This window comes from Hyperoodon ampullatus (genome assembly GCF_949752795.1).
Source record: "Hyperoodon ampullatus genome assembly, chromosome: 15".
In the NCBI taxonomy this organism is placed as follows: domain Eukaryota; kingdom Metazoa; phylum Chordata; class Mammalia; order Artiodactyla; family Ziphiidae; genus Hyperoodon; species Hyperoodon ampullatus.
Genome location: NC_136928.1, coordinates 84,077,042 through 84,101,744, shown reverse-complemented (window position 1 = coordinate 84,101,744; position 24,703 = coordinate 84,077,042). Strand labels below are relative to the sequence as shown.

General features: G+C 51.5%; 1 protein-coding gene across 1 annotated transcript in view; it reads left to right on the top strand.

Moving 5' to 3' along the window:
* The window catches only part of RNF144A (ring finger protein 144A), a 35,805-nt gene extending 14,556 nt beyond the window's left edge, over positions 1-21,249 (top strand). Inside the window, exons 4-7 of the mRNA XM_079721143.1 lie at positions 3,715-3,922; positions 8,436-8,583; positions 13,383-13,472; positions 21,063-21,249. Coding sequence (XP_079577269.1) covers positions 3,715-3,922; positions 8,436-8,583; positions 13,383-13,472; positions 21,063-21,194 — 578 coding nt within the window. The 3' untranslated portion in view covers positions 21,195-21,249. The remainder of the gene's footprint in view (positions 1-3,714; positions 3,923-8,435; positions 8,584-13,382; positions 13,473-21,062) is intronic.
* The last annotated feature ends 3,454 nt before the right edge of the window (positions 21,250-24,703 follow it).

Genomic DNA, 24,703 nt, shown 5'->3' with positions numbered 1-24,703 from the left:
CTGTGAGGTGCTTTCTGAGCACCTACTCTCCCAACTGGAAGACCCCCAAGGCTGGGAACAAACAAGCTTCCAGGGAAGGTCCATCGCCCTTGCCTGCATGCCCCACTGGACTACACACGAGCTCCTATTTGAGCACCGACCACACCACGCTGCAGGCGTTTGTTTATATATCCAGGGCAGTGAGAATGGACCAGTATAAGCGGGGATGCTGGGCCCTCCACAGTGTGCTTCTCAAAGGACAGTTGTGTTTAAGAAAGAAAAACATCTTTATGTGGCACATATATACAATGGAATGTTACTCAGCCATAAAAAGAAACAAAATTGAGTTATTTGTAGTGAGGTACACGGACCTAGAATCTGTCATACAGAGTGAAGTAAGTCAGAAAGAGAAAAACAAATACGGTATGCTAACACATATGTATGGAATCTAAAAAAAAAAATGATTCTGAAGAACTTAGGGGCAGGGCAGGAATAAAGATGCAGATGTAGAGAATGGACTTGAGGACACAGGGAGGGGGAAGGGTAAGCTTGGATGAAGTGAGAGAGTGGCATGGACATATATACACTACCAAATGTAAAACAGATAGCTAGTGGGAAGCAGCCGCATAGCACAGGGAGATCAGCTCGGTGCTTTGTGACCACCTAGAGGGGTGGGATGGGGGGGTGGGAGGGAGATGCAAGAGGGAGGAGATATGGGGATATATGTATGCATATGGCTGATTCACTTTGTTGTACAACAGAAACTAACACAGTATTGTGAAGCAATTATACTCCAATAAAGATGTTAAAAAAAAAAGGAAAGAAAAACATCTTTTAAAAGAGTCTTGGGCTTTTTGATAAGTAGAGCTATTAGGGAACTGCTTCATTAATCTATTATGAATGTACCTTTGGGAGATGGGAGTGAAGATGAGTTTCTTCTAGTGTGCCAGAAAATACACTGCTTGCCTTGTGTGAAAATATACACAAATACGTGTATATATAAATATTAGATACAGTATTTATAATAGTTATATCATATGATATAATGTATCTAATGTATAGTATAAGATATATATGTACTATATAGATAGATAGACAGACATAGATATGTATGTATATACACATCCTGGAAAGAAAACCTCTGCTGTTGCCTGGTGTGGATTTTCCTGTTGATTGCATCCCATCTTGTACATCCAGCTGGCAGACTCCAGCAGCAGGGTGACGATGTAGAATTCTAATAGACGTCTGAGAGAGGAGCCCAGGCTGTGCCCATAGGGGCATGTGTGCCGGCAGCACGACGGAAGGGTGTTCTGAGCTAGCAGACCCGTGGGGCAGAGTGTTTGCCCTCTACGTCTCCCACAGGGAGTCTCTCCCATAGGGATGGGCGGTGCCATAAGGACACAGGTCGCACAGTTGAAGTCGTTACCATGGAAACCCTAACTAGGTCTCCTCTGCTGTGCGCTGCATGATGTAATTGGGCCTTTCATGAAAAGGCCTCCCCTCCCCCCCGCCGGCAGCCACGCGTGCCGTCTAAGAGGAGTGGACGGAAGATGGCGCTCTGCCGTGAGACGCAGGCAGAGATTCTGCTGGTCCCCTCCTGATGTCACAGCCTCCTCAGAGCAGAAGCAGGGAGTGGTGGGAACCGGAAGGGTCTAAACTGGATAGTGTTGTCCCTTTAGGGGCAACAGCACTAAACACCTTGTCAAGTTGGCAGGGAAACAGACCCCGCTAAGGACATACCTGCTTGTGTTCTGCTGTTGGCAGGCTGAGCGCGCACATCCCGCAGCACTGCCCTCGGGGCCGGGCACATAGGGGCCCCGTGATGTAGGTGCGGCAAACCCTGGCTCACCCACCAGCACACCAGCACTGGAGGCAGAGCTCTTAGAGAAATTCCAGATGGTGGAGGAGGAGGGCCGCCTGCTAAAAGGCACAGGACCCTGGGGCAGCGGCCGTTGGTGTCTCCCCTGGTGCCCCAGGCCGCCTCTGCATCTCTTCCTCTGCCTTCTTCCTGCCTCCTCAGCCCAGGGTCCTGCAGGCCACTGCCCCACACACGTGCGTTTTCCCAGAAAACCACCACCTCGGATTGGACAGCCAGAGACAGTCTTAGAAAAGCCAGCACTCTCAGCTCATCGTGACAAGAGCGAATTTTACTCCTTCACACACTATTAGGGGCATCAGGAAGATTTTACCTTATTATAAAGAAAAACAATTAAAAAGTATCACATTTTCCTGAATGCAGGTGTTCCTTTGTATTAGTAAGTCTTCTAAAGCTTCTGCCAGGCCTACCAATTTGATACTTTTGTGCTGTTGATTAATTCACCTTTTTAAAAAAGTTAGATTAGATTAGGAGTCGGCCAGCCATGGCCAGTGGGTCAAATTAGTACGGCCCCTGGCTTGGGGTTATAAATCAAGTTTTATTAGGACACTCATTTACGGATCGACACAGATGCCTTTGTGCTACCACAGCAGAGCTGAGGAGTTGGATGGAGACCTCATGGCCCTCAAAGACTGAAATACTTACTGTTAGCCCCTGGATTGGATGGTGAGATGGGTTTTAGTCCAGTTGTACCTGACAGGAGCTCATTCATGGTGGGCTGAATCCACATTTGATTGGGGAGCATGGCAAACACACGGGTGGCCTGTTGAGGTGAGGCCCGGGCGCCTGCAGCTCATGACAGCCCCAGCCTGTTGGAGGTCCCAGTGCCTACAAATCCTGTCTCTGATGTGGGTGAACCCACCCACCCTGGCCATCGCTGGTCACGTGGCCGAGAAGCCTGCAAGCGCCTTCCACTGCTTCCAAGTTCCCAGCACAATGCAGTCCATTCCTTCTCAAGAGCGGCCCTCAGTGGCTGACTTGGAGGCCTTTGAACACACCCTGGAATCCTTTGGCCTCCCTCGCGGCGTTTTGGCCTTGCATCAGCATCCGTGTGGGTTCCTGCCCAGCTCTCCCTCCCGCTGGCCTGCATTGAGAGTCCAGTCACACTGGACAAAGGGTCCAAGGAACCAGTAACCAGGCTCACGTGAAGGACAGCTCGGGACCGTTATTTAAAGAAATCCGAGATATGAAAGCAGATGTGAAGGAATGGGACGGTTGTGGTGTTGTTTTTCAAAATCCACTTCCTGACTGATTTCATCAAATCAGGCTTCTTAGTGACGTGGGCTCCACTTCAGAGGGAAAGCCAGCTGTTGAAGAGTGAATTTCATACAGGCCTTAGCTCAGGGCTTAGATTTGAATTTGGGAGGGAGACAGTCATAAGTCAGAGGTCTGACCTTTGGTGAGAAGAAGAATCAGCCATCTCCCTTCCCTCTTTTCCTTCCATCCTTAACCAATATTTTGGGATGCCCGATGCACGCCCCACACAGGGCTAGGTTGTGAGGCTACGAGCCTGGAGGACAGGCCTGACCGCACGAAGCTATGTCCCAGGGCAGGCGGGCAGAGAGCAGGAGGTGGCCCCTGGACCACGAGGCTTCCAGGGTGTAGGGGCTCCTGAGCCACGAGGACTCTGGGGGTAGTTGGGGATCTGCTGTGCCCCACGTGAGTGGAGTTGGAAGTGGGGGGTGGCTGGGGCGGGGAGGTAGAGCCAGATGGGTCCCGGATCGTGAAGGGGATGTTATGTCTGACCTTGATTTCCTTTTCTCCCTTAAATATGTGAAGTCCGTGTCCATCAGTCCGAAGCCCCGCCAGATCCTTGGTCCTGCGGAGTTTGACTTGCCCGTTTTTATTCCCTGTGCCAGAGGTGCTCCTGGACCCCTGTCGGACTTGGTGCCCAGCGTCCACCTGCCAGGCTGTGTGCCAGCTCCAGGAGATGGGGCTGCAGACCCCGCAGCTGGTACAGTGCAAAGCCTGCGACACGGAATTCTGCTCCGCCTGCAAAGCCAGCTGGCACCCTGGCCAGGGCTGCCCGGAGACCATGCCCATCACCTTCCTTCCCGGGGAGACCAGGTACGCTCGGGGCACAGACTGCAGGCTGGGAGAAGGAATCAGGCTTCTCCCTCAATGTGCCTCTGGGGAGGACAGGGCTGCACCCCGGTCAGTCTCCACGTATGCTCTTCTCTTGGGTCTCATTCAGACCTGGATTTGTTTATTATTAATTTTTGAGAACTGATTATGTGCCTGGCACTGTGCCAGCCTCTGGAAATATAAAGTTGCATAAGAAACAGCATACACTCTGCCCATCCAGGAAGGCAAACGTATGAACAGTCAGTTACTATGCAGGGTCTTAAGTCCTGTGATACCTGAAGTTTTGCCAAGACGCCACTGTGCTGCAGATGATCCTAAATGGGGGTGCAGGAGCAGAAAAGAGGGGGGCAGTGGTTAGAAACACCAGAAGGATCGCCAAATACAGGCTCCTGGTGCTTGAGGCCAAGGGGGCCACATGTGCCTGAAATGGGGGCCTTGGCAGGAAGGATGCGGTAAACCACTATAGCGGTTTTGCCCTCCTGTCCCCCGCCAGACCCTCAGCCGGGACGGCCAGGTGGACACCACAGCATCACTCTGTGTACCTTGAAATTTAGTAGCCTGAAGCATAGAAACTGATAGTATTCAGCTGTTTTGTCCTCCAGTATCTGCAGTGGCATCTGGTTCAATCAGGTAGAGATGGCCCAGCGCCGGTTGAGGCCACTTCCTGGTGGAGTAAATCTCACCATCCACCCGAAGGTGTCACCAGCCTGTCTTCCTCTGTCCCCATCTGCCGCCCCCACCCCTCTCCCCACAGCTCGACCTGCCCAGGGACCCTCGTGGCGACGCCGGACACACCCCTGTCCCCTGCCGCCTGCACCTCTGCACTGTGCCTGGAATGTCCCTTCTCCACCCTCCTGCTCTCCCTGGGGACTCCTTGCCACCCTCGAGGACATGGCTCATGTCCCCTCTTTTGTCAAGCTTCCCAGTTCCCAGGGCAGGGCTGGAGACCCACCCTCTGTGTTCCCCATGGAGATTGTCTGCATTGATGAGAACACCAGCCCTGTTGGCTGTTAGTTCATCTGTTGATGTGACCAGTCCCTCCAGTAGGCTGAGCTCTTGTGTGTGTTTGGGCGTTGTCACCCCAAATCTCGGCATACAGCAGGCGCCGAAACACTAGAACGATCACTTAGCTTATACTTAGGGTCTTGATCCTTCATAATTTTGCGAGAAGAGCCACACTGCGAGTGTGACAGATTACACATAACCAGGAGAGCTGGATTTCCGGGCTGGGGAAGAGGCAGGTAGAGGGCAGGCGGGGCTGTGCCCTCGTGAAGCAGTCGGGTGACTGTTTAAGAGAAGGCCCTGCTTAGTGAGTGAGGGGCTCCTCCCTTCCAAGGACCAGCAAAACCCGGAGTCAGGAAGAGCCGGTGTCCTGCTCTCGGGAGGGATGGAGAAGGGGTCCATAAAACCTTCTTAAGGTGGAGGGTGGTGGGTGGTGGGTGCCTGACGACTTAGTATTTCTTCATCTGTGGTGTTCTGGTCTTATGGAGGTCATCGCCCAAAGACTGCAATCATGTCACGATGGCGCGACGTACGTGTATATTAAATCATCCGTGATATACCTTAGAAAGAACAAGAACAAACAAAATGAAAAAAAAATCAGGTTATGCAACCTAAGAAACTGACACAAGGGCAATTTGAATAAGAACTCACAAATCTCATTTTGTGAAAATATATAAAACAGATTTTACCAAAAAAATCTGACTTTCTGGCTTATCCAGCCACATGGAACTACATCCCCACCAGGAGACAGGTGTCTGGAGCTGGGCAGCAACCCCTTTTTATCTGGGGTTTCTGGCATCTTTACTTTGCCACAGTCCTCACCACTCCCTCTTGTCTCCCTGGTCCCTGGGCTGACTGTCAACTACCATTTATAACTGAGGACACACTCGGTTATTTTCATATAACAGACTTTTTTTCCTTTAAGTTAAATCTTCCTTTAACCCCCATTCCCACCCACCACCTGACGAGCCCCACTCATTTATGTTGTGTGTTTGCCCCTTAAAGACATTAGACCACGTAAATTGTGATGAAACTGTCAAAAGACTCCTACCTGCCTTCACAAGTTTGAGTGTATAGTAGTAGTTGTTACTAATAATCATTTTAAATATAATTCAGGTACCAGAAAATGTTTGAAAACTTTTGTCCATACCATATAATTTCCATGCCGCAATGCACCAGAACTTACATATTTTAACTGTTTCCGCTTGAAAAGTCTCCCTGAGAGGTGCTCTCCACGAACGTGGCCTCTGTTCATGGCATTTCGTTCAAAATTAGTTTATGAGTCACATGAGAGAATTGGTTTCATTATTTTAAGGTCACACCTGGCTTTCAAACCAAAACAATGTTTTCTAACCTGATAGTCAACCTTAATCATGGGACTTGGTACCTCCTGACTTTTGGCCTTTGTTAGAAATCAAGCTCATTCCAGAAGGAGGCAGCTAGCATCTGTGCATGGCTGGTCCCTGCCCGTCCCCATGGAGGCACCTGCACATGTTATGACAGCCCTGCTTCATTGTAAATCACATTCTGTGCGGCCAGGCTGGTCTGCAGTTTGCTGTTAAATTAGAGATGAATTTGAGCTACAGGTGTATTATCTTTCAGTAATAGTATTACTAACAACTAGCATTTATTGAGTGATTACTATACACGTGCTGGGTTCTATGTGCTCAGCACAGAGAAACTCTTTACATCTTCATCACCCACTCTGAGGCGGATGCAGTTTGCCTCATGTCTGCAACGTGCAGACTGATAGTATGTACACAGCCCAGCCAGGGCTTGCATGTCTGTCTCCAGACCCCCTGACTACGAGGACATACTGCTTCCTTCCAGGTCGTCTTACCTGGTCACCTTGTACTAGTGAACGAAACAAGAACCTATTAAGGTGGAACACGTGCCCCACGGTGTAGGAGCCTCGAGCTTAGGAAAACCCTGAGACTGCAATTGTTTGGAAGCTCACTTAACCTCAGACAACCGTGTAAAGTGATGACATAATTAAGGCTGGCATTCACTATGATGCTTGTGGAAGATCCTTCAGCCAGAATTTACTCAGGATTGGGCTTCCCTGGTGGCGCAGTGGTTGAGAGTCCACCTGCTGATGCAGGGGACACAGGTTCGTGCCCCGGTCCGGGAAGATCCCTCATGCCGTGGAGCGGCTGGGCCCGTGAGCCATGACCAATGAGCCTGCGTGTCCGGAGCCTGTGCTCCGCAATGGGAGAGGCTGCAACAGTGAGAGGCCCGTGTTCCGGAAAAAAAAAAAAAAAAAAAAAAAAGAACTTACTCAGGATGCCAGAATTTGCTCTCTTGTAGTGAATTTATACTCATGAATGCTTTAGGCTCTGAAAAGGCTGCTCATCCCAATGGGAAATCATTTTTCTCCTGGTGACGTTGAGTAGCTTCAGTGAGTTCAAACAGTACGTGCCCCATAATCAGTGATAACTGCCCTTGACAGCTTCTTTTTCCAGATGATTCCACATTTTTAGCTGTCTTTTAAGATGAATAGCATGGGATGGACATCGTTCTACAGTCAACCTAAAAAGATACCTAGGCTGTCTTTTTATGAGCAGCATAGAATCATTGCTGCCGTTTACTGGGCACGTCACACAGGCCTGCACTGCCCTGTGCCCTTCACACTTGCGTAACCCCATCTGTCACACTCACACTGACCAGAAGGCTGGGCCTCAGAGAGGTTGCCACCCAGCCTGTGTGCAGAAGAGCTGCACTTGACCCCAGGCTTAAATGCCACCATGCTCACCCCTGCGGGCCTGCTCAGACCTCTCAGGAAAACAATTTTGTACAGACAAGCCAAGTAGATCTTAATAAGCGATTAGTGTGTGTGTGTGTGTGTGTGTGTGTTTTAATATGTTTTTTTTTCTGATAATGGCAAAGAGCATACCATGTGTTATCAACCCTTAGGAAAGCATACAATTATATGAATAAGGACATAAAATTTGACCATAATCCCATTATTCAGAGACCTCCATTGTAAGCCTTTTGCCCTATTTTCTTTGCTTTGTCTGTGCACATCTAAATTCAGACATGTGCTGATCTTGCTCTTTCTTTTCCCTAAGTCAAGCTGGCTGCTTCACAGTTTTTTTGTTTGTTTGTTTTTGTTTTTTTTTGCGGTACGCGGGCCTCTCACTGCCCTGGCCTCTCCCGTTGCAGAGCACAGGCTCCGGACGCGCAGGCTCAGCGGCCATGGCTCACGGGCCCAGCCGCTCCGCGGCATGTGGGATCTTCCCGGACCGGGGCACGAACCCGTGTCCCCTGCATCGGCAGGAGGACTCTCAACCGCTGCGCCACCAGGGAAGCCCTGCTTCACAGTTTTTTGGTGATTGTTTTCCAGAGTTCGAGTCTCTTTGGTTTCAACATATTTCACAGGTGACCTCAGTGCCTCTAGGTGAGCTAGTGCTTCCAGGGTTAACCTGTGCTGGCAGGTGTCTCCCGGCCCTCTGGCCCTCTGAGCACAGCCCTGATGCAGCTTCTCCCTCAGCAGCTCCACTTTCCAACTGGAGGAGGACGACGCGCCCATCAAACGCTGCCCCAAGTGCAAGGTCTACATCGAGCGGGATGAGGGGTGCGCACAGATGATGTGTAAGAACTGCAAGCACGCCTTCTGCTGGTACTGCCTCGAGTCCCTGGATGTGAGTACGCGGCGGGGGCTTTGTGGGTCAGGCTGAAGCCGCAGGCGTGCGCCAGCTGCTTCACTGAAGTTACACTGTCAGGCGTTTTCTCTGTGCATATTTTTTTCGGTCTTTTTTTTTTTTTTTTTTTTTTTCTTTTGCGGTACGCGGGCCTCTTACTGCTGTGGCCTCTCCCGTCGCGGAGCACAGGCTCCGGACGCGCAGGCTCAGCGGCCATGGCTCACGGGCCCAGCCGCTCCGCGGCATATGGGATCTACCCCGACTGGGGCACGAACCCGTGTCCCCTGCATCGGCAGGCAGACTCCCAACCACTGCGCCACCAGGGAAGCCCTCACTCTGTGCATATTTTTGGTAGTATGAGCTCCCTGGATGCAGTGGTATCAAAAGATGGGAGTTTGTGCAGGAGCTCTGGGAGTGAAGGGTCAGCCCAGGCTGGGGTTCAGCCTGGGTGTTAAAGGGGTGGGTAGGATCTCAGCGTCTCCCTACATAGGGGAGCTGAAACCACAGACGTTGATCTCTCCGTGCTGGATGCTGAACATCTGAGATCAGCGCCGGTGTCATCAGGTTCTGGACCCTCTTTCTGGTGTACAGATGGCCGCCTTCGCTGTGGCCTCACCTGGCAGAGAGAGGGAGCTCTGGACTCTCTTCCTCTTCCTATAAGGACATGAATCCCGTCACAGGGCCGCAGCCTCATGACCTCCTCTGAACCTAAACACCTCCCAGCAGCCCCACCTCCAAACACCATCCCACTGCAGGTCAGGGCTTCAACACAGGAATTTTGGGGAAGGCAAACAGTCCATAGCAGGGGCCATTCCCAGAATAGCAAGGATGATGGAGGCAGGGGACCGCGGATGCTGGGCGCGGGGCAGTTACTTTAGTGACGCTCGTGTCACCTGCAGGGCAGAAGAACATACAGACCCTCTGCCGTCTGGCAGAATGGAAGTTTCTGGCCTCATACGGCCACCATCTCCCCAGTGTACCCTGCGCTGTCTCTGCTGTTCAGAATGACGTCTGAAGCAGTATAAAGTCTTTAGGGCCTTCAGAGGCTTTATGTGTATAGTTTCTTTATATATCATATATATAATTATATATATAGTCTAAATATATGGTCTCTATATATCATATATAGGCTATATATAGTCTCCCTGTATTATACATAATATATATATGTAATTTGCATTTTACTGTATTTCTTTTTTTTTTGCAAACTGATTATTAAATTATGTTATATTATCTAAAGTCTGGCCTGCAATTTGCAATTCCTTATCAACTTTTCCTAAAGGGGAAAGGAAATGAAATGCCAGTTTTAACCTCATGTTATCAAATCTCCTGGTAGACTTTTTGGGGGAAGTATTAGAAATGGACAGACACAGATTTCCAGAGGGAGCATTGCTTCTGCTGTGACCTCCACTGCTACCTGGACCTCCCCGAGGTCTGTCCCCTTTGAGCCCAAGGCTGTTCTCTCTCTGCTCTGATCTCTGGAGAGACACCCTCTCTTTCCGTCTGTATGTCCGTCTGACTCGGCTCTAAAGCACAGTCCCCGCCGGCCAGCGGCCCCGTTGTGTCCTGGCTCTGCACGGACCAGGGACAGAGGCAGCACAGGGCAATTTCCTGCTTGAAAGTCAGGGTCCTCGGGGCCAAGGTTGGCCTGTTTTCCTCTGTAGATGATGAGCTGCTGAAAAGTGACCCTGTGACCACAGAAAACAGACCCTGAGGACAGGGGGTCGACTCTGCAGCGGTCAATCAAGGACAGTAGCCGTGATTTAGGGCAAGTGTGTGAACGTGTGTCTGGAAGCAGCAGAGCTTCTGAGACGGAGGAGGGGCTTACACGTCCCCATTCCCTCCTCTCGGGAATTTTCCTCTCCGAGCACCGGCTCCTGGGCACGTACCCCTCCCGGAGTTATCGGTCATCTTAGGGTGATTCCTTCCATCCTCGTCCTCTCCCCTGCCCCCGCCAGGCCCCGCGCTCACCCGTGAGGCCCAGGACCGCACTGCTTCTCTGCTGCCCCTGCAGGCCCAACATTCACCGCTTACAGACAGAAGGGACCCGCTCGCCTTCTATCGTTTTTGGAGGTGGTGGTAAATGGTCCCCGTTTATGAAGTGATGCTTATGTGGGCTGAAGGTGAGCCTATCTGTGACTTGGGCTACACAGCTCTGTTGTTTCCTACGGGCACTCCTTCTGTGAGAGGTGGAATGATTATTTCCTGACTTTAAGAAGCAGTCCAGGAAGGTTAACCATCTTTCCCCAAAGCACCGAAGGAATGAGGAATGGACTCGGCATCCATTCTCTGATCTTTCAGACCCTAAGACCCAACAGCTTGGGTACGACCAGTCCCTGTCAGCCAGAGTAGGACAGGGAGTCTCAAACCTTCCGTGGTGGAGCCGCTCTGAGGAATTCATTGTTATCTGCGGGCATCTGGTCCACCGTGCTCTCCTTCGCCAGCACCATTGTTTCTGCTTCCACCCAGAAGCTTGATGAGGCTCCTCTGAACAATGTAAGGGAAACGTTCACTCTCACCACGCACCTAGGTTCCTGGCAGGCCCTGCGGTGGGTATACCCAAGGGCTTAATCCAGGAACTTAAAGTCACAATGAAATCACTTTTATATTGTAAAAGCATCTCGGAGTGCTTTTGTTAGGGAGAAGGCTTTTGTTTTGCTCAGGAAGCATGCCCTGAGTGTTGGCAACTCAACTCCGCGTGGAGGCCTGGGCTGCCAGGACGTCGCTGGCAAAATCCGTGACCTTGAGGGGCTGCTGACCTCCCGACTGAGAAGCCCCTAGTAGCACCAGGTCCTCGTGAGCAGTGCTACAAGATGGCTGGTGTGGAGTCCCCAGCAGCCCCTCCGGGGCAGGTCACTGGGCCTGGGGTGGGAGTGGGGTGTGGGCACAGCTATGGAGAGTTAGCTGACCAGGCAGAGGGCAGAATGTGGGAGACGGGTCACCTCCAGAGGACAGGACGTGGTCAGGAAGGATGTGGGCTGTGCGTGGTCTGTGTCAGGCCGAGGCGGGGAATGTGACCAGGTCTCCGTGCTGAGCTAGAGCTGGACCTCTGGCACGGGGGCTAGAGCCCCCCAAGCACTGGTCCAACAGCAGCTTGATGAGGGCCACGTGGGGCATCTGTGACCTGGGTACCCCCCCACCCCCACCCCCGACCCGGAGTCAGGATCCGCGGTTCCCCAGGCGGCCCCGGGGACTGTAACGTGCAGCAGGGTTTGTCCAGCTTTGCCAGGCGAGAGCCCTGAAGACTTTTCAACTGGGTCACGCAGAGCAGCTCAGCTTGCGTTTCAGAAAACAAATCCAAAGGCTGTTAGGCGTCTACAGAGCAAGGCTGTGAGAGACAGCCTGGGAAAATGAGGCTTAAAGTGGGAGGTTAATCTCCGTGGTGTGTGGGTGAAAGAACACAGAATTAGGAGTTCGAGGAACAGAGGGTCTCCGTGGACAGAAGTCATCAGAAATGGCCCCAGAGAGGACAAGCTCCAGCCAGAAGAGGCGTGTGTTCATCCACGCCTGTGCTTCCTTGGACAGATGAGGGTTTAGGACAGGGGGTGAGTCGGGGGGTGGCAGTCTGGGCCCTCGCTACAACTCCCCAAAAGCCAGGATTTCCTGATGCTCCAGCCTGTGTTCCGGCTCCACAAGGCCGACCTATAAAATCACCAGACTGGAGGCTGGCGGCTCTCAGGGTGAGAAGGGGGGCTCCCTGGGAGGACCACCCAGCGGGGCCGCTAAGGGCCAAAGGACACCACCGCCACCGGCTCTGCCCGGCCCTCGCAGGACTGACTTCCCGTCTCAGACACGCTGGGCCTTGTGCTTATTTCCCCTTTTCTCAAAAAGAGGCTCTGTTTACAGCCTCCGTTAAGTGAACAAACAGCATCAGCCTCTGTTTTGTTCTGTTTACTGAGCTGGTCCTTTTTATGGACAATAGGAGAGAAAATGGCACCTCCTCTACATGGAGAAGCAGAGGGTTTTGTCCAAGAAAACGCACTCCTGTACCTCGGTCACTGCTTGCTGAGGTTTGGGGGCCGTGCACCGAGCCGGGGATGTGGTGACAGAGGCTGACATCAGCTCAGGGTCCTGGCTCCAAGAACCTGACGGTCTGGTGAAGATTGTCTCAGGGGAAGGTGATTGGAGCTGGAGGTGGGGTGTGAGGATGCCTGGAGGTGGCGGGGTGGGCAGGACGTTCCCTCGAGCTCTCTCTCACTTCTAGACAGTCTGAGGAACTGTTAGGTGGAGGGTGGGTCTCCTCCTGAGTACTGAGAACATTTTCTTGGTCTGAGCTGAGAGGAAGCACTTTCAGGGCGAGGAGGATGGACCAGACGTAAAGGAAGTCGTTGCATCCTAGAATAATCCTGCCAGGGCGGCGGGAAGATGCACAGGCAGAGACTCGTGGGGCGTAAAGCACAGCCAGGGCTGGGGGCAGCTCGTGGGGCAGCAGGGGGCTCTGACCTACTTGTTCAGAAGTCCTGCATCAGCAGAGTCCCTGAGCCCGAGGGGTGGGGAGTGGGGTGGGGTGGGGGCTGGGTGCCAGGCTGCGGCAGAGACCGAAGCTGGAGCAGGGCTCCCTCTAGTGGCCCATGAGCAGTCTGTCGGGGACGCTCCACGGAGGACGGAGGGCCTGGGGACTCACAGGGACCTGGGGTGGCAGCAGCCCCCTCTGGGTGTATGTTCTTCCTCTGCTGTCATCCTCGTTCTCTCACATCCCCAATTAGAGCTTAAAAAAAAGAAATTGGGACCAGGCAGGACTCATTCACTGAACAGAGAGGACTGTCCCACCCACCCCTGTTCTTTCCCTTCCTTCTCAGGATGACTTCCTTCTGATCCATTATGATAAAGGGCCCTGCAGGAACAAGCTGGGTCATTCCAGGGCATCTGTCATCTGGCATCGGACACAGGTAGGAGGCCGCTCACCTCGAACTCTGACCTCTGGGGGGAGATGGGGAGAGAGTGTGTGTGTGTACACGTGTGTGGGGTTTCCAGGAGACTTGCCAGTTGGTCAAAGGTCTGTTATATAGAAAAACAGCTAGTAAATGGGGTTCCTGCCTGCATTTTTCCTGGACTAAGATTATGCTTTCAGTAGGCCTGGAATAAATATGCACCACACTTTGCCCATGATGATTCTTCAACCTCAGGCTTTCGATTGCTTGCACCTACTCTTGACCTTGGTAATGACCCACTGTGCTTAGTCAATCCTTGCATGGCCTTTAATGGAAGAGCTTTCCATAGAGGCTCCCAGGTGAGCAAATTAGTCACAGAGAAGGGTAAGAGGGAAAGAATGGAAAGGTCCCTAGGTGGTGATGTCTGTGCAGCTGGTGCAGTTATTCATACTTTCAACACATATTTATTTCCTGTTGTGTGCCTGGCAGTATTCTAGGAGCTGGGAATACTGCAGTGAATAAGATAGATGCGTCCTTCTCTGATGGAACCCACATTCCATGTAGGGACAGATACTGTGTATATATATGATGTGAATTCAGCTATAGGGGAGGTGTGATTGTGGAGGGGTCTTTGAGATGGTGTGGCTGGGAAGGCTTGTTGGAGGCGTTGCTTATGACTGAGCACTGAGTTTTGGGGAGCTGGCCATGAGAGTAGGTGGGACAAGGCAGAGGGGACAGTGCAGGCAGGGGGGACGGAGATGGGCTGATGGGTGGAACTATGGCATAAAGGTCCATGGGGACAGCAGGAGGCAGCAGTGGTCAGAGATGATCAGAGTTGACCCCATGGGCTTTGCAGGCTGAGGTGCGAACTTCGGGGTGCGCTCTGGGCGCGGGGGGAGCCCACCGAGGGGAGCTGCAGGCAGGACTCAGGTGTGCGCCAGCTCCTGGGTGCGGGGAAGAGCCTTGATGGGCTCCAACCATTACCACATTGTCGGCATTTCTCAGCACAGCCTTGAAGCAGGCGGTCTGGGAGATGCAGGAACCGAGACACAGGCAGTTTTGTGGGAATAGAAGGAGACCCCCCCGTAAGTGTGCTTCTTCAGTGATCCTCACTGCAGAACACATGGCAGGGCTGATGAGTCCACAGGCAGCCGGACAGTAGACGGTCCTGGCTTTGCAGGCCATAAGGTCTCTGTTGCAACTATCAGCTCTGCCTGGTAGGGAAGCAGCTGCCGCAGACAGTATGTCAACGAAGGCCCGTGGCTGCATTCCAGGAAAACGCTTTAAACAATCAGGTGGTAGCATTGACTGTGGCAAAGGTTGCACAATTCTGAGTGCACTAAAACCCATCAAACTGTGCATTAAATAGGTGAGTCGCGAGGTATGTGAGTTATAGCTCCATAAAGTAGTAAGAACCAAACTAAACAAAACGGACTGTGGACCAGATCTGGCCCGAGGGCCAGTCTGCCGACCTCGGCGTGGAGAGTGGATTTTCGCTGTGTTTTATTTCGTCCTCCTGGCCAGTGTGGCCAGCTCCAGTGCTCGCCCCTCCACCTCTGCTGTGTAAAAACAGCACCCCGAACAACACAAATAGACTCCCTCGCGGTTCTAGAGGCCAGGAGTCTGGAGTCGAGGTGTGGGCAGGGCTCCCTCGGAAACCTGTAGGAGGGCCCCGCCTGCCTCTTCCGGCCCCTGGTGGTTCCCTGCAGGCCTAGCTCCCAGGTGCGCCTCTCCAGTACTTCATCCTTCTCTGTGCTCATCTGTCCCTGCGTCCAAACTTCCCTTTGGATGAAGACAGCAGTCGTAATGGGTCAGGGCCCATCCTGGTAATGACATTTTAACTTGATTCCCTCTGTAAAGGCCCTCTTTCTACATAAGGAGCTGTCTCTCCATGTGGCCTGAGATCCCTTAGAGCATGGCAAGCTTCCCAGGAGAGCGTGAGAGCTGTGGAGACCGTGTCACCCTGTCCAATAACAAGGCTGGGCTGGGCGCTCACACCTCATCCCTCGTGCCTGCTTATGCTCCGGAGTGAGTCTCGTGTTCCTGGGGTCCTGGAACAGTTGCAGTTCCTGGTAATGGTCATTTAGAGAACAGGCCCTTGAGAAATGCAGAAGCCTGGACGGGGGTCCGTAGCCTCCCCTGTTGTTGAGGAAGGAGCCTGGGGGCACCTCCCACCAGCCTCTCTCAGCGTCGTGGGTCGGCACCTGCCAGGGGCACCTGCTGAGTGCCAGCTCTGAGTCACCCCTGGAGCCACATGGACAAAGGAAGCCCCCCCGATCTCAGGCCCCTCTCGGTGCTGGTGGAATTGAACAAAGGCACTTGGGGTGCAGGGGTCTCTTCCTTGGGGTGTGAGGAACCCTAGAGACACGCAGGGCTGTAGACAGATGTCCACACGTTAGTACTGGATTTGGGGTAAACAATAAAATATGAGTGAACAGTGTCAAAAGGAAAGTAAGGGAGTCATGAAAACTAGCAAAGTGTGTGACATATAAACCAGGAAAAAAGGCCAGAGGCTTGGGAATTAGCGAGGGACATGGTGTGCAGTGGAAGAGCCCCACCCAGAGCAGACATTCGTGTACAATCCTAAGACCAATTCGCTCATAAGCCTTCAGTTTTCTTAGTTAGCACCACCTCCCAGCACGAGATACAGCATCTCCATTACTGAAAGGAACTTTCACTCTTGTAATTTGCTTTTAGAGGTAAAGCATCCACGTGGAAGCTGAGAAAGTCCTCATTTCCCCTGTGAGTCTCCAGGCTTTCCATCCGACTGGTGGCCTCCATTCCCTTACCCCTCAAACGGGCTTCTGGCTCAGGGCATGTCCATCGTCTGCTTCGTCAATTATCCGCGAGTGGCGTTTCACTTTGCATTGCTCACCAAGTCTCTTAAGCAGAAATGCAGGCTTGATTATCTTCCATCAATTTACTCCGGAAAATTGCATTCAGTGTCTCCCTAGCGCCCGGAAGTCGTAGTAGGCGCTGATGTCCAGGTGCTCTGGGACGGTGGGCAGGCCCCCATTCCATGGCCCGACTCTGGGTCTCTCTCTGCAGCCCCACCCCGCTTTCTCCTCGTCACTCACTGGCCTTCGGGACGGAAGCCCCCCAGCGGCGCTGTGTCCCTCTCCCTGGCCCTGCTGCGGCCCCGCTGTCCTCCTGGTCCTCCTCCCCATCCCCTCTCTCTCCCTGTCTTGTCCATGCCCAGCTCTGCACGTCCTAATGCTGCCCCCTTCCCTGACCACACTGAGGGGTCACGGCCCAGGCCTTCCACCTGCCCTCCCGAACATCTCTGGAAACACGCTTGTGAGGCGCCCCTTGCCTTTCCCAGTGCGGTTCCAGCAATCAGCCATCATGCGTAAGAGACAAGGGCGGCATTTCTTTCTCAGTCAAGTAAATCTTCTTCCTTAGGAGGCCAGCACCTGACAAGGGGGAGTCTCACCCACACTGGCTCTTCCTTTTCTTCTGAGCAGGAGACCCATCTCGCTGTAAAGAGAGAGCTCGCTTTTAGCCCGAGGGTGGCATTTCACACGCGGCTGATTGCTGATGTCTGTGTTCACACATGGTGGAGGTGTCCTCACTCAGACCCTGAGGCCGGGCTACAGGGCAGGGGCCTCGCACAGTGACCTGTTCTGAGGGTATTTTTCACTACGCTCAGGAAAATACACACACGTTGTGTCTTGTACTTGAACTAGACGCCCAGTCCTCTCTGTCTTAAGTACTGGGGCCTTTGGAATCACTCTTTGGCCATAGATTTTGCATTGGTGAAATGAGAAAATTGGACTGGATTATTATCCAGGGTCAACCGTGGTTTCATTATTCTACGTTTATAGGGAGGTGGGACCAGCGCTTGTGACCACGGCAGGGAGGGGACGTCGTGTCAGCCCTCTGTGTGCATTCCTAGAGCCCACGGCCCCCCGGGACTGCAAGGCTATGTCTGCCTCACTTCAGTTTCCATCCTGGCAGCCCCATCGAACTCCCAGCTTCGTGCCTACCTGGCTGCCAGCCGTCTCCACTTGGACGTCTAACGGTACATTTCAGCTAGAACAGGCGTGAACAGAAGTTTAGATTTTCCCTCAAGATCGCCTCCTTCTCCAGGTCTCCCTCATTGCGGGAAGTGCACCCCCAGCTTCCGTATCTTCTGAACAAAAGACCTGGGCGGCCCCCAGGGATCCCACTCCCCCCAGAACCCCTTCACTCCGGCCACATCACCTCCTTCCTGCTCCCCGAACGCTACTCCCAGGCTCACTGCACGGGGAACCGTCCTCACGTTCCCTGCTGGGGTCCTTCTCCTGCAGACAGCAGCTTGGCGGTCCCATCCTCAGAGACAGCTTCCCGTCTCTCCCTTATCAGGTCCCCATCTCCACCTGCCTGACCCCTGCGGGACCTGCCGCCTCTCCTGGGGCTGTTTTCAGTGTCCTGACTCTGTTTTGGGGCAGAAGTTTTTCATTATTTGTGTCCACCTCCTCCTCCCAACAGGAGAACCCATTCTCTCAGAGGACAAAAGCAGACCCTATAACCCTCTCGCGCTCTATCCAATCCAGAACGGCAAATATTCATGAAGCAGAGAAAAGAGGGGCTCTGTGGTGGGGCGAGGAAGACTGCGGTGGGAGCAGTCGGTAAACGTTCCATGTAAACGACGCAGCTGCCACCGGCCCCCTTAGCTCATCCGTCCCCCGCCTCAAAACACACACAGGGCCAGCGCAGTGAGAATATTCAACAGCTGGCCATGGATGACAGGGGGCAGGCCGACTTTGTAGGGTTGGTCGCTTTCTGTGGCGTCAGCACCCCCAGGATGGCTGTTTCCAGTTGCCAAGGTGATGCCATTGGATGGAGAACTGGAAGGAGACATGGGAGCAGCCCCCACATACCCCAGAGCAGCCCTCGGCCAGTGGCCCGGCCTCTGGGCATTCAGACCTAGGCGCGACAGACACCCGGGCTGTGTCCAATGCCAAGTTTCAGTGAATTAAATGTGTCCCGTTCATCTCACCATCTCTTTGACTTGGGTTAGTGTTCCCAAGCCCTGGAGTGGTTTTGTCACAGAACTCTCTGGGCGGAGAGGATTCAGAAGCTACTAGATTCCATTGAACTCGTTCATCCTGTAAACACATATTAGACGTTTGTTAAGGCAGTGCCACCAGGCTGTGCACAGGGGCTTACGACGGTCGCACAAACTGTGTTCTGCTCTGAATGAGTGTACCTCTGGAGAAGCTGTCTGACCGGTTAGCCACTCCTTTAAATCAGGGTTTGCCGTATGAATGATTCTCATTTCACCGTGATTCCTTCTTCATCCTGTCTTCCTACAGTATATCGTTTCTGCCTGACACGTACTTGTAAGATGCTCACGAAGTGATTATTTTTGTTGTGAGGTGTTTGCTTCCTGTCTCATTCTTTATTGTTGGCCGACTTCCCTCTGACAATATCTGTATCCTCTCATCACCAGCTGGGACCCACTGGGTAACATCGCTTGTTCAGTGGCATGCAAAGAAAGAGACAAGATAGCCTGAGTGAAAATGAAGATGGTGTCTTATTGACCAAGAATGTGAGCATTTGGTGAAGGACTTTGGTGTGTTATTGGTGCAAGAGTCCCTGGCTCCCTAGAGACTGAGAAAGTGTCCCAGGTGGTTGAGGTTATTCAAGGTGCCCTGCAGATCAGTGACGCCTTCCTGGGGGGTTTTATGTGTTCTGAAATATCTGTGTGCGTGATTTTAACAGAGCATGATCTGAATCCACACCGCGTAATTCCACCGTTGACATTATGTTCAGACAAATGGACTCAGCCAGTTGGCAGAAAACACAAATTCTTAGCATAAGCACAATCTCATTTAGAAACAACATGTGTGTGTGTGTGTGTGTGTGTGTGTGCGCGCGTGTGTGAGATGATTTTCCAGCAAAATCTAAGGGTGTACTTTCATTCACACTGCTGTGATGCTGCAGCGTAGCATCATACTTCAGAGCTGATACTAGCTCTTGGAGATCTTTTACTTCATCTGCTTATTTTATAATTGAGAAAACTGAAGCCCAGAGAGGTGAACACACCGAATCAGGATTAGAACCGTGAGCCCAGGGTGTTCATGTATTTATCGCTCTGAACACTAGGTGGCGGACGAACTCCACCTTCGGATTCCGATTCTGGGCTCTAGCAGCTGGTGGAGGGGACCAGTTAAAGAACAACCCCCCTTGCTTCTTTGTCCAGCCTCATTGCCTGATTTGAATGACAGTATGTCTACATTTGAGGTTTATTTCCTTCGGCATTTACTCATACCTAGGGGTAAACATATGTTTTTTTAAAAAATCAAAATTCGTAGCAGTAAATGTTGGGTTTTAAACTCCAGGAATAACACAGGTTTGGTCACTCCCTAATGCACCATGCCTGTGCCTTTCTGTTCTCCCACCTGGAATGCCTTATCCCACTCATTTTTGTTTACCACCCACATCCTCATAATCCTTATAATCTCAACCATTTCCCATTGCATGCAAAGTCTGCTGCCCCTGGCTAATGTAGGGGTCTGGCTCCTGGGCTCCCTTTACACCCTGGAACCCAATGGCAGTTTTTGTAAAATGTATTATTATCAGTTGTAGTCATGGTCTCTTTCCACCAGACTGGGTGGTCCTTGAGAGCCAAGATCTAATGTGCCTCTGTGTTTGCCGCACCTAATACAGCATTTGGCTCAGAGGAAGCTTGTTGGTTAACTGGATGTATAATTGGATGGATGTTTGGGTATTTAGATGGAAGGAGGGAAGGGAAGAGAAGGGAAAGGAAGAAAAAAGGGAAAAAGGGAAGGTGGAGTGAAAGGAAGGAAGTGAAGGGAAGGAAATATGGATAGATGGATGGATGGATAGGTGAGTGGATGCTGGATAGACGGATGATGGATGGATGATGAGTGGATGAATAAATGGATTGATGGATGAATGGATGGATGATAAAGGTGGTAGATGAGGGAAGCATGCATGGGTGGATGGGCGAGTAGATGGAGAGATGAAAGATGTATGGAAAGATGGGTGGATGTTGTGTGTATAATAGATGGATGGATAGATGGATAGGTGGATGGATATAGGTGGGTGGATGATGGATGCATGGATGAATGGATGGATGGATAGATGGGTGGATAGAGGTGGGTGGATGGATGGGTGGACAGATGGATGGATGGATGGATACAGATGGTTGGATGGATGGATAGGTGGGTGGATATAGGTGGGTGGATGATGGATGCATGGATGAATGGATGGATGGATAGATGGGTGGATAGAGGTGGGTGGATGGATGGATGGGTAGATGGATGGGTGGATACAGATGGATGGATGGATGGATAGGTGGGTGGATGATGGATGCATGGATGAATGGATGGATGGATAGATGGGTGGATAGAGGTGGGTGGATGGATAGGTGGACAGACGGATGGATGGATGGATGGATAGGTGGGTGGATAGAGGTGGGTGGATGGATGGATGGACAGACGGATGGATGGATGGATACAGATGGATGGATGGATGGATAGGTGGGTGGATAGAGGTGGGTGGATGATGGATGCGTGGACGGCTGTGTGGTCTACACTTTAGCTCTCGAACCTACAGATCAGCCGACTTACCCTCTGCTCCTCCGTTTCCTTCTTGCAGGTTGTGGGCATTTTTGCTGGATTTGGGCTTCTGCTCTTGGTGGCCTCGCCTTTCCTGCTTCTGGCCACTCCGTTTGTACTTTGCTGCAAGTGCAAGTGCAGTAAAGGCGACGACGACCCCCTACCCACCTAGAGGAAGGCGTGATGCTGGAACAAGACCCCACCTCCGGAAAGTGTGGTTCTCTCCCATCCCCACCCCGCCGTCCCCCTCTCACTAAACATGTTTCTTGCCTTATGTGCCCCATTGAGCTTCACAGTGTCACGCCGGATGCCGTGATTTCAGGGACTGATATCAGATCGTTGGCAGAGGCCCCAGGTGCAGTCACCCCGGCGTGGGGGAGGCAAGGCTGGCATGGGTGGGGCACGTCCCACAGAGGCTGTCTCTGCAGACTTGACGAGGGAGCTGCTGTATGGACCACCAGGTGGTGGTAGACTAGGAACATCTGGTGTTGCTTAGGAGACCTTCTCTCGCAGAAATGTTGTCCGTCTCCTCCTTGGCTTCAAGCTGGCGCCACGTTGCTGAGAGAAGAAGTCTTTTAAGGATCGCATCTCACTTCAGACAGAATCCAAGTGTTCTGATTGAGAAAAGCACTCTCTTTATGACAACTCTTTTTATTACTAATGGCATTTAGTAAAATCCTTTATAGAAGGTGTTTTTTTTTTCCAAATGAGTAGTGAAAAATCAACAAGGTGCATTGAAACCATCCTATGCCTTTTCTTGAAATGTGCATTTTAAGAAGTTATGGTTAAATGACCTTTCTGGCTCGGCCACTTTTCAGGAGATTTAGAAAGCCTTATGCGCTCTTTGTGTTTTTCTTGAAACTTGTGGAGACTTTTTGGATGCTGTAAGCTGTGTACTGTTATCAACATGTTTCCTGTATCATTGCATTTCTTTGAAAACACTGATGCATTTGAAAGGACATGTTCATCCTTAGGTTTGCCTTTTGTTTTTCTCTCTCTAGTGATTCAGCTCAGCTCACAGGGCTCCTCTCTTTTCACCCAAGTATCGGTAAATATTTTTTCATGTCTTCAGAAACCAAATGTTTTACTTGGAAATAGTTCTGCTGAGAATCCCTGTGGTTTGGCCGTAGCCTCAGTCTCCTCAAGCAGACAAAACCAAGCAAATAGTGACATCGATGCCTAGAAGGGGGCCCTCCTATCAGGGCTGGGGGACTCCCAGGGGCTGGGGGAGAAGCTTCCGGATGTTCACAGTTTTTGTAATGACTAAGTTAATTTGGAGAAATCATCTTAGTTCCAATTCCTGTTGCTTACCCTGCTGAAAAAAATCTTCCATTTCACTTAGTCATTTTGATTGGTCTTTTACAGGCTGTGTGTGTTGATTATCATGGCAGCAGGATGCCCGGATCAGTAAGACACACGGAACTCCATCAATTGCCTTTGGACAGTGTGTTCTTTACAGAAAGTTGACTTTAATAATGGCTTTTAAAGAGCAAACTGATTGCATCCAACTTGGGACTTTTAGACATAGTAGAAAGGCAAATGTTGTAGATTCATCGTGGTGGAACTTTTTTAAAACTTACTAAGCATTCCACAAGGGAGTAAAATGAAAACGAAACCTGACTTTTATCTCAGATGTTTGCTTGTGGCAAGCACATTTGTAAAGTGTGGTGGTGTTTTATATCCTTGACTTCTGCATTTGTGTACCTGTCTCAGGTCCTGCTTTGCCTTCCCATAGAGAAATGTCTTTACTTCTTAACGTTTCATCAGTTCGGAGAAACAGGCTCACCTCACTCTTCCTCTCTAGTATTGATTTTCTTTTTGAAACCGAAGCCATTTAGGAACCCAGTCTGTGTCAAAATTACATGCAAAAAATCCTCCTTATAATTGCAATTTGAAAACTCAGTAACAATAAGAACATGTCTGGGACCATCTTTTTGGATGAAGCCTGGGCACCAGGTCTCTGTAGCTTGAGATGTTTTGATCGGCCCTGGAGGTAGAATGGCTTTTCTGGAGAGTGACAACTCCAGGAGGCCTGAAGATGAGGCTGGTGGCCCAGGCATGAGACGGCATCATGATTTGTGAGTGCGCTTTAAAATTCGTATGGAATACAGCAGGCTCGTGGCCCATGTCCAGTGGTCCACGGAGCAGGCCTTCATCATCCCAGGTCATCCTGCCTGTGCTCGCTACTGCCCATTGCATACAGAGGTCCATACAGTAGTACCCCCTCCTTTGGGGTGGGAACCAGAGGCTTTGGAAAGGTTGCATTCCCTGGATCAGCGCTCAGGTCCCTTTATTCCTAGCGAGTCGGGCTGTCTTGTCTCTCCTAGAAGAGTCCGTGGGCAAATCGTGCACATCCAGAGCATCAACCATCCCTGTGCCTTTACCTCTGCTCATAGCACATGGTTTGACCCAGGTAGGGAACACCGGAGATTCTGGGGCAGGCCGGGGCCAAAGTAGCACCTACTTACTCCGAGTTTTTGCATCAAGCATGCCTCAGAGTGCTCAGTCTGATTCAGTAAAAACAAAACTAAAACTGGGGCTTCCCTGGTGGCGCAGTGGTTGAGAGTCCGCCTGCTGATTCAGGGGACACGGGTTCGTGCCCCGGTCCAGAAGGGTCCCACATGCCGCGGAGCGGCTGGGCCCGTGAGCCATGGCCGCTGAGTCTGTGCGTCCGGAACCTGTGCTCCGCAACGGGAGAGACCACAACAGTGAGAGGCCCGCGTACCGCAAAAAAAAGGAAAAAAAAAAAAAAAACCTAAAACTGTCTATTCCCTAGAAAGATACCAGCGAGATCGCACTGAGATCCTTACATAGACTCGCGTCGCCCCCATCTGACTCCTTTTCTTTCAGGGAGGAACGCCATCCCATAGTTTGTGGGGATGCAGTATGAACCAGGCTTGATGTCAGATGTAAACAGGATGTGGGAAGGTGGCCCGCGGTTTGGGTTTTGACCTTTCCATCCCCTCCCAGTAAAACCTGGGGATTCGATGCTTAGGAGGTGGTCTTCATTAAAAATGACACTTTTACAGGTGGTTTTCCTGCTGACTCTCTGGAAGCACACATCTGTTTATTCATTTAGAGGCCTTTAAATCTGGGGAGGAGGGGTGGAAGGGCACGGAGACAGCCCACAGCTGAGCCTGCCCCTGTCCGGGTGGGGTTACCTGAGTCCCTTTGGTAACTGACAACGCTGTGAGGTTTCCCCGGCCGTGCCTGGTCTCTGAGCCTGACCCTGCCCTGCATCCTTCAGCCCGGCCGGCCGAGCTCGCCATCATCACAGGGGACCAGCGCCTTCAGAGGCGTCTCTGTAGATGTTCACGGGGCAGAGACCAACCTAGGACCTGAGCATGCGCAGAGCCTTTGACTGCACGCATGGCTGTCCAGACCAGTGTCTGCTCCACCTCCAGGGGACTGAGGGACCAATATCTGCCACCTCTGGCATCTTTTTAAAGGGGAACAAATTCTCTTTACAGCATATTATTGCACACAACCGGTTTAGCAACCAGGCCAGTTCCCGGGGGGAAAGGGAGTATCAGATATGCAAAAATTACTCCAAGATGATTTTTATCTTTCCTATGTTACAAATGTTAAAGGTCATTTCGCAAATTAGAAGAGAGCATTTTCCCTTGGTTGTCTTTAAAACTGAGAGGATTGGAAAGAACCAGGGTGGGTTTTTTGTATATT